We start from the raw sequence: 16,102 nt of genomic DNA, 5'->3' as shown, positions 1-16,102 counted from the left end.
GCTCCTGCTGTCAGATTCCTCTCAGCTGCAGAAGTCCCTCCTGCCTGGAGGGGTGGAGGGCCAGGCAGTGGTGACAGGCAGCTGGCACAGCTCCACCACCTCCAGCTGCCACTGCAGGCAGACATTCGCTCTCCTTTACTTGCATCCCTACAGACCACCACGTCCAACATCTGGCTAGTGCCCTCGTCTGCAAGCTGCTCTGAAAGTCAGTGCATGTTGATCAGTGCCCCCAAACATAGCTCTGTCTAGAAGCTTCAACAAAGAGTGCAATTTTTGATGAAGATGTCAAACTCCGTCAGCACTGAGCTCTTCAGGAGCGTGATCTAACTGCGTCATAGGACTGAAGGCTTCCCACTGACCCATCTCATGGCAAGACTGCTGTGCTTTCTTATCTTTCCAGTTCTGCCCATGAAGACCTGCCAAGGCCTCCTCAGATAACGGTGAGTTTGAGGATTGCATTTAATCCACATGGTGGATCTATGCAGACAGAAGTCAGCAGCTATCCTGTACCGCAATGTGCGGGGGGATCTAAAGGACCTTGCACATGAAGAAGTGAGTAGAGAGTCTGACATTAGCCTTGATCTTCTGACATGCTTCTGGTTGCAGCGATGGCTACCAATGTCAAAAATAAAAGTAAGCAGACTGTGATTTATGCAAACAACCAACCTATCAGGCTATGCTAAGGGTCCTCTGAGGCATTACAAATAAATAAAAAGGTTTATTTCATTGTAGCACCAGGAGCTACCCAAGGTACTCGGCTCTGTCACGATGCAGCACCCCCAGAGGCAAGAGGTCAGTGCCTCGAGCCACAACAGAGGCAGGGCCAGGAAGGCAGGAGTGCCGGGGCTGGCTGCCCAGAGCCCTGCTGTCAGCACAAGCACTACCGAACCAGGAAAAGCTTTGCCAGGGGACACAGCACTGTCCACAGGAGAAGGACATCTAGCTAGTGAAGAATCCAGCCTCAGCAGAGCGCTGTGTTTTGGTGGTGAAGGACGCAAGCATTCTTGCAGGGGGATTTGCACAAATGCAAACACTTTGAAAACAAGAACACCCCACAACTGTTTCTGCCATGCTCTGGCAATTTGTGTGTCCCCCTTCTGTACATTGTTAAGTTTTTTCTCAAATCCTTTTGAAACAGTGAAAATACCCCAAAACAATGGCCCTTGTGGTTAAAGGAAATGTATTTAGGGAAGCTGTTACAGGAGACATTGGGAAATTACGCTACGGGAAAACAGTGTTGCCTCAGGAGAAACAGAAGGAAATAACCTTTGGATGCCACAGTAAGAGGATGGCGAAGTCTGCTTAAGGGAAATAAAGGTAAAAAGAGAGAAGAAAAAAACCAAACAGAACACGCTCGAGTACTGTGCGGTTCAATTCTGTTATCTCCTCCTCTGAACTGTTTTCTTAGAAAAGCAAATGGTATGTGATAAACAGCCCACGGACACAGTACGGCCCTTCTAATCCAAGTGGCCTTTGACCCATTATGTAAATCATAAACCAGGTCATAATGTGCTATCCCATGAATACAGAAGGCAGAGATGAACTGTGACAACACAAAATACACCCTCCTCAGAAAAGAGACCCCGAGGGAATAAAAGACCAGGTAATGGGAGTTTTCCCCTCAATTCTTGCTGAAGCAAAACTTCCTTTAGAGACGACAGTGCTAACTTCGACCCAACAATTAAAACCAACATAATCCTGAGTACACAAAGCAACCCACACCCCGTGCTGCCATTCTGCAGAACGCAAGACACAGAGGTCCAACGGCTGGACCTGCCTGTGGGGCAAAGCTCCTGCCACAGTCAGACCCCGCTGCACTGGGAGAGCTGGAAAGTGATGGGATCGGGGCTCTGCGGGCTTGATAATTACATGTCTGAGAAGGCCTGTAGCAGGCTGCTTTCTTATTTCAGTAATTGAAGAGCCTTGGTGGGTTCATATTCTGACTCTCTCATAGTTAGCATTCTTCTCAAGGCATCCAAGTTGCAAACCTGCTAAAGGTATGCTTAAATAAACATTACTTGTGATGCAACCTTTTTTTTTTTTTAACCTAAAACATTTCAGATATCTTAAATATTTCTGTGTTTCAAAAACATCCTAAGTAGTGGATGTGAAAATTTTTTTGAACAGCAGCTTTAATGTAATTTGAACACCAATGGAAAGATATGCAGTACCAATGAAAATGAAGACGCCATGCCCAACAATACAGAATGACAGGAATTAAACTTTTTTACTAAAATGATTGCAAGTGTTTGATAAAGGTTTGTACAGCTGTATCCTCAATGTCCAGGGGACATTGTAAATAAACATATTAAAAGTTTCTGAAGCAAAAGTTAATGCTTTCAAGTTTCAGTAGCTTGTTTTGCACCCAAAAGCTAGCACTTTTGCACTTCAAAGCTAGCATGACATTCTATACCAGCTAGGTATTACTAACAATTCTATGAATTCAAACTGTAGTGTTGGTAATACGCTGTTCGCCTATTTGGACTTTTTGGTAAAAAAAGTAATGAAGTAGAAGGATTAAAATGTAGGGGGAAAACAACATAATTAGAAAAACAGAAGGAAAAAAATGTTACTCTGCTAAACGTTTCAGCTTCAGCCTGAATTACCTACTTATCCCAAGCTAAAATGATCTCAGCGTACTGAAATTTCCTGGTGGTGAAGTAAAACATCCACTGGTACTTAAAGAGCACATTTAGATATTAAGATTGCTCAGATTTTAAACACAGTAATCCTGATGTAAATGGCCACGAATCAGCTATTTCTTGTCCACTTCCAGTATGTTAATGCTTTAGTCAAAGGTTTCCCATTACAACAAAGTAAAACAACAACTACAAAACACACCATTTTATTTGCATAAACCAAAGCTGCTGATCACATCACAACTGGGTGAGGGAGTTTAAAATGTGAGCATAATGCTTCCTATTTTTAATTTAATCCCCATCTCAAAGATTCATCAGTTCCTCAGACTGAATGTTTTTACAGTACTGGTTTGTATTACTTCTCTTGGCAGAATCCAGTCTCAACCATTCTAAATTTTGAGATGTAGTCATGTTGCCTTTTTAAGAGATGCTTATAATTAGAGATACTATGCCTTACCAAGGAAAGAGTATTTATATTGGGAGTCTATGCCCTTACACAGAGTATTAAAAAACAGTTGGGAAGCATCAGGAAAAGCACGACTTCATTTGATAGTGACTGACATAATGAGGTTTTACATATTTACAATACTGATACCAAAATTATGTTCCAAAACAAGCTGTCAGAAATGTATTAGGAACGAATGCAAAGACTACAAAGCCAGGCAAAGCCATTCTATGAGGAACTGGCAGGATTCAGAAAAGGGTATGAATGGAAAAGCAGATTATGAAACTGGCAAGGGAGACTACACAGAACACTGAAGAGAAAAAAGCATAAGCTCCGAATTTGTAAGTGAGGAAACAAACTACAGATAGTGTATGAGAACTAACTGGGAATTGAGATGGCAGCAGAGACAAAAAAATTAAACAGGACTTTAATTGTGCATGTTGAATGGAGTTCTTCCAGGCATGGAAGTAGTAATTATCAGGGGACACAGTGAGAAGGAAGTTAGGCTGGAGATAAGCAAAAGACTGGAGAAGAACAAAAAAAATGGGAAAGTATGTTTTAGGAACACTTAAGTAGAGAAAATTCTGAACAGAAAACACAAATGACGGTAACAGACTGGGTAGAAGGTAAAAAGAACAGAGAAAGATCAAGTACCAATGCAAGAAATTTAGAGACTCGTGGAACTATTTATACAGATGGACAAAGAAGAGACCAGGTTTTGTTACCTTGTAATAGTATATAACACCACGAATGACACAGTTTGTAAAATTACTACTCTGGTGCTGAACGTGGCTGAGAACGTCCAGTTTTCATAGCTGGTTAAGACTATCACAGGAAAGCCATGTTGATTACAGAAAGGCTGAATGGCCATTGAAAACCAGAAAGAACAAAGCTTAAGACTCATCACGGGATGTTGAAAGACTTGGCAAAGAAAAGCCCACCAGTAGTTCATCCTTCTCTGGCCACAGCAGGATGTACTATAGCACTATACAGGTGCAATGACTGCTGTGATTTTCACTGAGCAGAACACGATGACTGCCACTTAATTAATGCTCAAAGCATTTTTATACAACACTATTATGGGAGCCTTATTCAAAAGGAACAAGGAGCCATAGAGGTCCAGCTGCAGGAATTTTGATTTCTCTGTCACTCACTTTCATGCAGCACCAGCTAACAGCCCTTCACCCCATTAACCTCCAGATTACAGTACTCCTTGCACAGCTTCGCGCTTGTATTCTACAAATGTGAAATAAAATGTTTCCTTCTGTGCAAGAGATCCAGGATTTGAATCAGAACATTTAAGACTTCCTGAAGACTTCTAAAGAAATACTCACAGCACAGCCAACCTTACCCACCTGAGATATAGTAACTTCTCAGCACAGAATAGGTTTCTAGCATGCTTATGATTTTCTCTATGGCTTAATTTAAGAGGTCTATGGCTGACAAAATAATAAGATGAGTCCAGCCACAAAAGCCCTCCACAAACTTAAACCTGTTTCAAGTGAAACACTCTTCTGCCATTTTTCCCCATTAATTTTGAATTCATTTCTGTACCTAACCACTATATGAAGTACAAATTTGTAATAGCATAGACATGTTACTTACCTCTGGTGTCTGGACGGCAGAACTGCACATAACAGGTCTCTGAAGAAAAACTACTTGCTTTGTGGCCAGATTTCCTTCACTAAAAGTTAAAGAAAATAATGTCAATACTTTATAGGCAGTAATAGTCACTGTAGCACACCCATACCTTTCAGAGTCAACTCTAAGTTGCACATACTTCAGTCCATGAGTGAGGACAGACTACCAAGTGTTAACTGGTTTATTAATTCCTGAACAGTTTTGTAATCACATTTTAAAAAAATTAAATATAGAAGCATAAAGCTGGGTTAAGGTATTATACATGAAAATATGCATAGAAAAAAATAATTGTATTACTATGATTAGAGTTATTTTACATGTCTGCTCTTGACAGTTTAAGTACCTGAGATCCTACTTTCAATCAAAGTCTGCACCTTTACGCCTGAAGTAAGCCTCGAAGAGTCTTTCTGCCACATCCCATTCACCGACAAATATACAGCAACATACTACTGCTTACTAATGCCACAACAAAGAGGCCCAATCTCAACAGATACACAGCTTCAACAAATATCTCAACACTTTGTGGTATGAAACTTGCAAAGTAACGTTCCTTACTGCTAACTAAAAGGTGTTTTCTGATTGTAACATCACATCTAACTGACACAGCAGGGTAAGCTTGCTGTCAGACTGCCTATACATAAAAGGGCTCAGCTCAGTTTTTGTAAGCTCTACAGTCACAATGAGATAAATGACACTGGCTGTTTCGTATGTGGGAGGTACCTGCATAGGAAGGACAAGATAAGATAGCAGTAAGATAATAGAGGAGGGAAAAAAAAATATAAAATAAGAGGAACTTTAGTTTTTAGTCCTGGGACTTTACAGATGTTGATACTGTTGTGGTAGACAGAATTTAAAGCAGTACAGTTAGAGTTTTTTCAAAAGGAAATACTCATAGAAAAATAAATGTGAAAAGGCAAAGTTATTCCTCAAGACCAAACTAGATGTTACCAATATGATGTTTCAAAAGTTTTAAACTCTTTTAGTACCAGTGATACATCCTCTGAAGTTTTTACGGATTTATTTTCATCACCTTTCCATCAGAAATACAAAGTCTGCACCTTGATTGTGTATATACTACAAAGCTTGACTATGTGGCACTGAAAGTGTCCAAGAATTTGAAGACCAGAGCTCTAAGATGGGAGGGTTTAAAAAACTTCTGTGCTCTTCCAAGTATCAGATACTACATTTTGATAAACTCTTCTTCTCTCCCCAACTTCTACTTCTGGGTAGCATTCAATGAGATCTTTATGGACTTTAAGGATGGACACTGAAATACTTCAGTAGAAAGAAAAGCAGAAACACAGAAACACAAGAGAGACATGTAGTGAGCTCATTTGAGGTATTTATGATTCCACCTAATCTATCAATCATAAAACAGTACTATTGTGCATAACATTACAGAAAGAACTACTAAAATAATGTAAGCTTGTGCTTCAGTATGGGTATGTCACCATCCGAACAACCACACACATGAAGTTGAGGTAACATTCACATTTCACGCCAGGGCTAGGACTGATAGAATTAATTTATATTTAACATCAGGGACTGGCACCATGAAAAATCAGGGATTAAAACTGTTCCTATGAGATCAGGAAGAGCCTATGAACAGCCTGTCCCAGTAGAGCTTCCAGAAGTAAGCTCTGAGAAAGTACACAAAGCAAGGCTGTTCCCAGCATACTGAGCTACACCTGATCTACAGTCAGTGACGGTGGTTCTGCGATGGTGTTTGGCTCCTCACAATCTTCTCAGTCCAGCTGAACCTGGGTCATGGCATATTTTGCATGTCTTCCTTGGATGATAATGGAGAACTAGCTTAAACTCCAGCTTGTGGCGAAAGCAAGGAGGCATGAGAACAAACTCGTGATCCCTTAAACTAACAAGGCTTCCTACTCTGAGAGTCCCACCTCACAATCTGCATTCATTAAAAGAAAACATGTTACAATTTTATGTCATGAGAAGGAAACTGGCAAACCTGCAACCTTACTTCACTTGGCTAGGTACCCCTCCCTGCCTCAGTATGTCTGTTTTGATGGTACCAACCAGGAAATCTCTCTTCCAAGGGACACAGCTGAGCACAGTCCCTGGCATGGGCAAGAGCCTGCTGCTTATTTTGTAACAGTGTCTGCATTCCTTGAGAGCACAGAAAAAAACCCAAACATTAAGCTACAGCTTGTACAAATTCTACTAGAAGAGAGAAAGGACACAACGGTGAGTAGACAATAAGTAAATTAACAATTTTCTAAGTCTGACCTTATTAAAATGCCGCACACGACAAAGTGGCTATGAGCTTAATTCACAAAGAGCTCAATGACAGTGAGATTTCCACAGAATTTAAATGAGAAAAGTGCTTAGGGCAAGCCCCTCCATACCTTCCCTCACATTTCCACATACTCTATTTGCCTTGTAAAGTCAGGGCATTTTGAAAACTTAGTTGGAGTGGTTTGTCTGATAAATTAATAACCACCAAGTCAGTATTTTTGCACTGCCTGCTTTGCAGCGCTTGTGACAAGTCTGCCTTGCCCATCCATTTTCAGGGACTACAGTCATCAGAGAGGGGAAATAAAGGTCACTGCAGAGTAAAGGCTGCCGAAGCCTTTTTCCTGTCTCTTCTTTTAAGAGGGATGAAGAGCAACAGAGACTCTTTTGTTAAAACACCAGTGATTTGCTTGTCTGCTTATGCTGCACGGGCAATATATTTGTCCTCTTACACGTATATATTTAATAAGTCCCCCAAAACAATCATCAGGCTGGAAGCTAAGAAGCACTGCCAACGGCTCTGATTTTTACAGATTTTTTTTTTTTATTTTATGCATGAACATTTTATATACTAAGCACTCAGAACTAAGGTCAGACAAAATTTTCTGAAATACAAATAAAAGGAGCAAGGTAATAAATTATTTTAACCCATTTCATTAAACCCCCCCAAAAAATGGTGTTTTGCATTTCCCCAAATGAAGTTCTGTGCTCCTTTGGAATTGCACATCATCTAGACTTTCAGTTATGAGACAGATACCAGCCTGGGATAGTAATAAGTCTCCTGGCTTAAAGGATGTGTTTGATGGAAAATTTAAAACCTTAGAAGTACTAATTTTAGACCACAAACATATGAAATGCTACAAACTCATGATAATATCGTATTAGTAACTGCAGTAGCACTAAGTTACTAGCAAAGTATCTTCTAACATTTTTTTTCCACTCACTAGATTTAATTCTTAGAAGGCCTATTAATCCTTGCTAGATAGCTTCTGAATTTGGCCTAATTACTGTCAAATTCTTGTCCTGAAGACATTTACCTGGTAAGTAAGAGTTGTCTATAATGCAGGAGCCTCTTTAGGTCATTAATATTAGTGTGGGTCTGTCTTCTGTTCTTTTTTAGTCTGCTTTTTTGGTCATTTTTTTTTTATTGACTGCTGACAAAATTTAAATCCAAGATACGGATGGACACAACAAACATTGCACCATAAGCACTTCTCTCATATTCCTGGAAAAATGGAATCACTGACAGAAGAGGGGAACTTCTGTGGGTTTTACAGTGTCCTGACCACAAAAAACCCCACAGCATGTATTTTTCAAACAACATTGCATAAAATAGCAACTCTGCATGTTTCAAGTATACAGCATTTACCATTGCTCTATTTGTAACAGCAAAGATAGCATTGCTCAAGGAAATGTTTCCTGCATCCAACACAATTTAGCTACTGAGATCGAGTTAAAGGACTAAACAGGCATACAGAGTGCTGCCCTGCCTGAGACCGGACAGTGACCCTTGACGTTCAGCTATCATGTGGCGTGACACTCCATGCAACAGGACATTTTATTTTATGGAGAGCAACATCTGTTAAAAGAAAAACTTCAAACAATAAACCCACACAGGAACAGACGTGACAGCCTGCTGTTTCTGAAACTGCTTCAAATCCTAGCCATGTGAAAACCAAACAAGGAACACATCAGCGCATGACAGTCCTGTCACACTCCAGAACCTGTGTTACCCTGTTGGTCACACTCTTCATCTGTAGACAAGCAGTGGCTGTAACGGCTAAGAACAGATCACAGAAGATCTGAGAGGGAAAGTTCTGCAATAAATCAGGAGGAAGACAGAGAACAAAGCAAAATATTATGGTGAATAAAAATGGGAAGCAGGCTGCCCTGCTAACGTTTTACCCTTAAACAGGTTTTTCTTTATATACTTCATACAAATTCTTTTATTTTTTTTTTAATGTGAATTTGTGAGATCTTCCCCAAATGTTGCTCATTTGGTTCTTTTCTTTTCTTTTTTCTTTTTTTTTTTTTTTTTCTGTGCTTCTGAAGTCCGTTAATATTCAGACTGGGTTTTGAGGTCAGAGTTTCAAGTCTGAGAAAAGACCAGCTGTTCAGCAGCATAAAGTGTCCTTCTTTATTGAGACATTTAACTTGCATTCCTAGGATAATCCACCACCACAGTAATGGCATCTTTCCTATCAGACACATAGTAACCATCCAAGAATTTCATCTCTTCTTTAAATACCAACATCAATGCCTAAAAATAGCATTTATCAATCACTACTTAGCCTATCAGGACAGAAAGACTTTTTTTTTTTTTTTGCAGTCTGAAGAATTCTTGATTCCTAGTTAGGAATTTTTGTTCATGGGCTTTTTTTTTTTGCTTTTTCTTTTCTTTTCTTTTTTTTTTTTTTTTAAGAAAATTGAATAGCTGTGTATGAGATACACCACAGGCACACAGAACATGATTTGTCCTATTTCTTCCAAAAGTATCTCACAAGCCACAGCAGGACAACAAATACCAGACAATTCATGAAGACATCTATCCAGCCAGTTAGGCCAGAAAACAAATGCTTTTTATTAGTATGAATTATTTGAGTGTTGATACAAAATGAATCCAACTTCAGATTTGGCCAGGATACAACCCCATTTTGCACGATCACAGCTATGAACAGGCTGGTTGTTCCACATCTGGGAAGCAAGGCTACTCCAGACATCTAGTGCAACTTAAGTATCTTGCTGGTGTACCACCTTCTTACTAATCAAGGAACAGGTCCAGGCTAATTAACCTGTCAGCACTTCCTACAGCCCTTTTTTTTTTTTTTCCCTTTATAGCACCTGACTTCTTTTAAAATGGCCCTGCCGTTGCTCTGCCACCTGTGGGGTACAACACAGGACCGTTTTCCCTGCTGCAAGCACCAGCTGATACTCAGCATGTTGACCAGCAGCTGCTTGGGATCACCGTGACCCTGCTGTCCAAACCCTACAGGGACGGGTACAACCACACTGCTTCTGCGATCGAAGAGGTTTGGAGTTAAAAGCCCTCTCTCATCCTACGACCCACAGTGCATCACAACTGTTAAAGTCTTTCCCTCTCCTTGTCCACTCGCGTCTTTCCAGAAGTAGATCCAAATCCTGAAGGCTTACTCCGAAGCTTTAAGATTTGGCCAAAAACTTTGGCTGTTTATGAAAACAAGTGGTTCACATACCCTTACAAGCCACCACGTTCAATGACAATACATTTAGACTATGAAATTTTGTTTGAAGAATTAAAGGATAACCATTTGGTTTCAGATTCTGAAAACTGCTTCTCTCTGGAGCAGGAGCTTTACAAGGTCAGAATTTCATAAATTTCAGAAGAAAACAAAACATGCAGAGACCCTTCAAAAAATAGCAGAATGTGCAATATTGTTTTACCACAATTTTTAAGCAGCTGGTTAAAATCAACTCTAAAACCCCCCACCCATAAAAATAAACAGCCAAAAAATCCCTTAACACCTATTTCCTGAGCAGAAAAACTTCCTTCTCACCTGGGCGAGTTGATTTAATTATGTCAAGTTATTTGAACAAAATTCTACTCTTGGAGCCGTTCTCTTAGAACTTTTCATTCACACCATTTTTCAGGCTGTCTTGATTTAATACAGTGAGGTCTGGATCCAAAGATTACTCAAGTCACCCACTCTTTCCACTGTCCTTATAGAACTCTAAGCTATGCCTCAGTATATGTTTGGTTTCAAACCTTGGCAATCCTAATGTAATGGGAGGAGAATTTAAAAAAAAGAAAAGAAAGAAAAAAAGAGAGGTGTATGTTTAATCCAGTGTTTCATTCGCTGTTTTTTAGTCTGCCATAAAGAAAACCACAGTACTTAATTATGGTTAAAAAAAAAAAAGGAAAAGAAAAAAGAAAACCTGGAACATTTTAGCGGATCTAGATCTGTTATTTAGTTTTTCTTTAATATATATAAAGCCCCCCTGAGTCATCTAAATACATTTTACAGTAAGAGAACTGAGATCCAGTACTTTGGTACTATATTTGAAATGAAACGTAGTATCTACATTAAAGAAGAGGAGGAACAGCCCAATAATTTGCTGGATTAGCACAGTCTCCTCCCTAATTTGCAAAATATTGCATGACTATCTTGTGACAACATGACTTCTTACAGTCTAAACTCGTCATCAAGGTCTTAAATGTTGAAACATGTTACTAATTTATTTAAACACTGGGGACTGGGTATGTAGTAAAAAGTTTCCTAAATAAAATTTCTAATGTTTAAATACAAACAAAGTATTTTACATTTAGGACTATTGGTCTAGTTTGAAACTCACTTAAGTCAGTAGTTCTAAAACAGTGTGGTAAAAAAAGATTCCACTGTCATGCTATTTACATCTCAAGTTTTATATGCAGTCAACATTACTAGCTTTTTTCTCCCTTTTACATTTAAGTACGCAAGTAATTACTTGATAATTCTCAGATGCATATCAAAACTACTGTAATCTATTGTTTGGGTACCTGTCATGTCGTATGATAGGTGTAGGCAGGACACAGGTGAGAAGCCATCCAAACTCAGCCAGCGTGTGCAATAAAGGTCCATAATCTGTTTTAATTTCACACCCCTACATTAATAATTATAAAAAGTAGTAAAGAGACTCTGTACAGGTTTTATTTGCATTTCTACACAAATTACAATGACTCTCCTCATTTATAACTAAATAATCCTTTGAGATGACATCAAACTCTATTGTTTGGTAAAGATTCACCATTTCAAACTGAAAACAATTTGAAAAGTTCAAGAGCACAAAAGACTAGGAGCACAGACAGAACAGACTAACTTTAGGTATGAGCCCTGATTCAGCAAGACATTCAAAGCACATCTCACTCGTTACACTTGTCATGTTGCTAAACAAAAACCTAAAACTTTTTGAACACCGTAAAAGGTGTCTCAATTGAACTATTTAGGTTTTTGATTCACACCTGAATAAAAAAGCATCTCACCTAGCTATACACTTAAGTTTTTGGGGTTTGGTCATTCAATTGTTCTGGTTTTGGTTGGTTTTTGGGGTTTTTTGGGGCGTTTTTTTTGTTTGGTTTTTTTTTTTTTTTTAATATAAGAGGTTTTAGTTTTACACTGTTTCTTTTCACTATTGGTAAATGTACTTACCACTGAATATTTCCAAAGTCAGTCCTTAGCATCCTCCAAAAACAATTACTTTCAGATATTACGAATTCATACCAATAATCTTGTAATTTTACTGCAGTACCATGCTAAGATAGTACATGTAAATTTATTAGGAAAAATTAAGTCTTCCGTATTTAGCAATAAAAATTTTACTAAGAGTACACATCTGAAAACCATACTCGATTCATTATCAATTTTTTTCTTGTTCTGTTGCTAGATTTTGCTATTTTCTTTCCCCTTTTCCTTAAAAATTCTTCAGCACTTTGTCAGTAGAGCTGCACTTGCTGAAATTTTGTCTAAATTGATCTGAAGCACATATATTTTTAAAAACATTTTTCTCTCTGGTGGTTGTGTTTGTTGATATGAACATTTGTAAACATCAGGGCAGAATCCCTGTGGCATATTTCTTTTATGCACATTGACTAAAGGCCACAGGCCTAACTTAGTTTTTATCAGTCAAGACTTTAGTTAAGCTTATGCAGAAGGCTTCAAGGAACCATCCTAACTGTTTATCAAGCACTGCTACAAGCATACTAAGGAAAAAAAAACCAAAGAAAAGTGTACATAGGAAATAGCATTGCTAAATAATCACCAATTTACCTCAATGACTGTCCATTGTTCAACAACTATGGCATCATTTCCTTTCCTGTTAGAACCTGGAACCCCAGCACCTTCTTCTTCATAGATAAATAATCCTTCTAAAGATTTGGGCAAATAGTCCCCTGTGAACATAAAGATAAATATAAACTCAAACACAAAATTTTAGGTTGATATTTTACCGAGATGTACACATGGGATGCTTTTTTCTCATTAACACTACTCTAAGACAAAATGAGCTGAGACAGCAAATAACTCAATTTTCTGGTTATTTCTGCATCTAGTTACAACTGGATGAAGTATGCAAGTCAACTTACTATGCAAACCCCTCTTTTCCATACAAATTGAACTATCAACCCTTTCATTTTCTCAAAATCATTAGCCGCTTCCATGCTTGTATCTGCATTCCGATTTCCTGTATTCAGCACAGCCCCTGTAGCAGATGGGCACAAACCCTCCTCACTCCACCTCCACACTGTACTCCTGACAATAAGCGTGGCTTTTGGTGTGGCGGGAGAGAGCATAAAGTTAAATGAAGCACGAAGTGCAAAGCCTAGCTACTGTTACTTAAATAAATACATAAAGGGCCACAGGAAAAGCCTGAAACAGAAGTAATTATAGGAAGATTCCTGATGGGAAGGAAGTTTCAGAGCACAACTCCCTGACTCACTCGTTGAAGCCCGACGGTATCCGGTTGGCCCACACTAAAGCTGTGCATCAAATGTTGGTTCATTTGCCAGTTTTGCTTCTCTTAAGAGTCATTGGGAAGCCTTTTGTGCAGATGTACCTCGGCAGCTGACCACCTCAAACTAAATTTGAACTGTGAAACTACGTAAACCTCAGAACATCAGATTTAAATCCTCTCCAATATTGCACAGAGATGGTTATTTTTGCCACAGCTTCAAGGAAGGCAGATAAACTTAAAGAAAAAAAAACACACTTAGCAAACAAAGGAAACTCAGGGAACACAACTGGTCTGGTTTTAAAAAATGACGGGATTGGCACTGAAGTTGTGCTACATAAACCAGGAATTCCCACTTCTTTGAGCATGCTTGTTCATGCACCATAAAATACCAACTTTTTATTCATACTATCTTTTACTCTATTGCACGTAGCAGATTTATGTAGTTTGAGTTATAATTATTTAGATACTTGCAAGTATATATATCTCTTCCACACATCTGCAGAGATATCAGACACGTTCTTTTTAACTACACATAAATACAATATGATTGTACATAGAACCAAATATATGGCTTAAGGCACAAACATATGACTATCTGCACAGCTCCTGATGATTAATAAATATCTAATCTTATAAAATCATGGACTTTGACCTGTTCTCAGTGTTCAGGCAAGACACTTAAAATGGACAGGCCACCTACCACATTAGAGTATTTATTTTTCTATCCTTTTTCAAACATGATAGAAGAACTCTAAATTTTGAACAGTTATCGACTCAAGAGACCTCCAATCAACAGTATTTTGATAATTCATAGTGTACCATGCCAAAAATCACCTCTATTGAAAAAGAAACATGTGGCTAACCAGCTCACATGCCTGTTCTATCAATTAGAAAAGTTTATCTTTGTTAATAGCAGTAATCAAACACAGACCAAAACAAACAAAACAAAAAAACAAAACCACCAAACAAAAACGACCCCACACCAACCATCCAACCAAAAAAAAAGCAAAAACCCCAAAACCAAGCAGGGGGAAAAATAACCCCTCAAATAAACAAAAAAAGCCCACCAAAACTGCTGCACGACAGGTAGCACAAATCAGAAAAAGCAAAACAGCAAAAACATTGCCAAAGCGCTTCTTGTAATCTCATGTACTTCTGTGGTCATGAGAGCTTCCAAGGCAGCTACAAATAGAGGAAACACTACAACGATCCAAATGGCTGCTTAAAGAGAACTTTCCTGGGCTGATTTTATGACTGCATCCTCTTTCGCCAGAAGAACACAGAAGTTGGTAATTATTAGGAATTGACAATTATTATTTTTTTTTTTCATTTTATGTTACCACTTCCTCCTACCTTAAACTGGGCATTGTATTGTGATCCCGGTGGCAACAGAATTCTGCAGGCTCTGCAGAACATCTGTAGAGTCCAAACCAGAGGTGGATTTCTGCAGCTGCCTGACTTGTATCCAGTAGTTTTATTTTTATTAAAGCAACAGCTAAAATTTGCTCATTTCACTAAAGGTATATAGAAGGACAACTACTCCTAAAGACACCTCACAGTCTAAAAGCATACAATCAAAAGTGAGGAAGATGACAATTACATGCACATGCAGACATAGAGAAGTAATTTTAGGAACAAGCGCAAGTGCTTAAATACTTTTTCTCCCCAAAAAAGCACTTTATATTTCCCTCTGTTGGATGCTAAACTTCTGTTTGTTATGAAGCTCTTCAGTGTTCACCTCAGGAACATTTTAGCTTAAGAACTCAGTAGCTAAATTGATTTCTTACTGTGGTTACAGACACTTGATCAGCTAGAATTCCATCCACCTAGTGAGCTGTGCCTTTGAACATACCCTGTTTAATTCAGCAGCGTCCCACCCGTAAGTCTAATGGAAACACACATACCAGCCAAACGGGGCTGAAGCAGAAGCACCAACCGCTGCCAAGAGGCAGCACGAAATCCCTAAGTCAGTCACAACCTGGGTATTAAAAAGACGGGATAGTTATTCACATAGAGGAGAGCAGACCACTACAGGGGAATGGGAATACTGTAAAGCTATTGTTGGACAACAGCTGCAAAGATTAATTTCAACAGCTGCCAAAAACACCCTCAGTGAATCGTAACGGATCTCCAGAGAGTTATTTTCCAGCTCTAAAAAAATCTGTATTGAAAACTAGGAGTCTGATTTCTCACCTCTCCTCCCCCGAAGGAAACTTTGCTCTTCCACTGACTTCAATAGAAAGGAATTATAATTTAAAAGCAAAAAAGATGACCAAAACAAACTGCTCCATTACTGTTTATGTGCACAAAATATGCAGTTTGTGCACAAAATACGCAGTTTGAGAGGGGCTAACTGCCAAATTCACTATGTTTACCTCAGACTGATGCTGATGCGCTTGTGTTCCTCTGACAATCACCGACTTGACTATTGCAGAGCTACAGAAACAGTGATTCACACTCAGAACTGAACTACATAGAATAATGAATACTGAAGAGTTCTTATTCTAAGGGTTTGATTTTTGAAGAACCTGCATCATCTAACATCCAAAGATTTTGTTTTAGACTTTTTTTTTATTTAAGCCCTTTACTAATCCAAGCCTTGCAAAGGGGATGCTGAATGCATGTTAATTTAAATCAGAATACCAGAAAAAAAGCATTA

General features: G+C 38.7%; 1 protein-coding gene across 2 annotated transcripts in view; it reads right to left on the bottom strand.

Moving 5' to 3' along the window:
• RFTN2 (raftlin family member 2) overlaps positions 1 to 16,102 on the bottom strand; it is a 37,363-nt gene that overhangs the window by 5,419 nt on the left and 15,842 nt on the right. For both annotated transcript variants that reach the window (XM_056349689.1, XM_056349691.1), the window contains exons 7-9: positions 12,762 to 12,883; positions 11,495 to 11,598; positions 4,690 to 4,768 (exon numbers count right to left, since the gene is read on the bottom strand). In XM_056349689.1, coding sequence (XP_056205664.1) covers positions 4,690 to 4,768; positions 11,495 to 11,598; positions 12,762 to 12,883 — 305 coding nt within the window. The remainder of the gene's footprint in view (positions 1 to 4,689; positions 4,769 to 11,494; positions 11,599 to 12,761; positions 12,884 to 16,102) is intronic.

Source organism: Falco biarmicus, chromosome 8, assembly GCF_023638135.1.
Source record: "Falco biarmicus isolate bFalBia1 chromosome 8, bFalBia1.pri, whole genome shotgun sequence".
Classification (NCBI taxonomy): Eukaryota; Metazoa; Chordata; class Aves; order Falconiformes; family Falconidae; genus Falco; species Falco biarmicus.
Note: the sequence above shows the minus strand (reverse complement) of the source record. Positions and strands in the feature narration are given on the sequence as shown.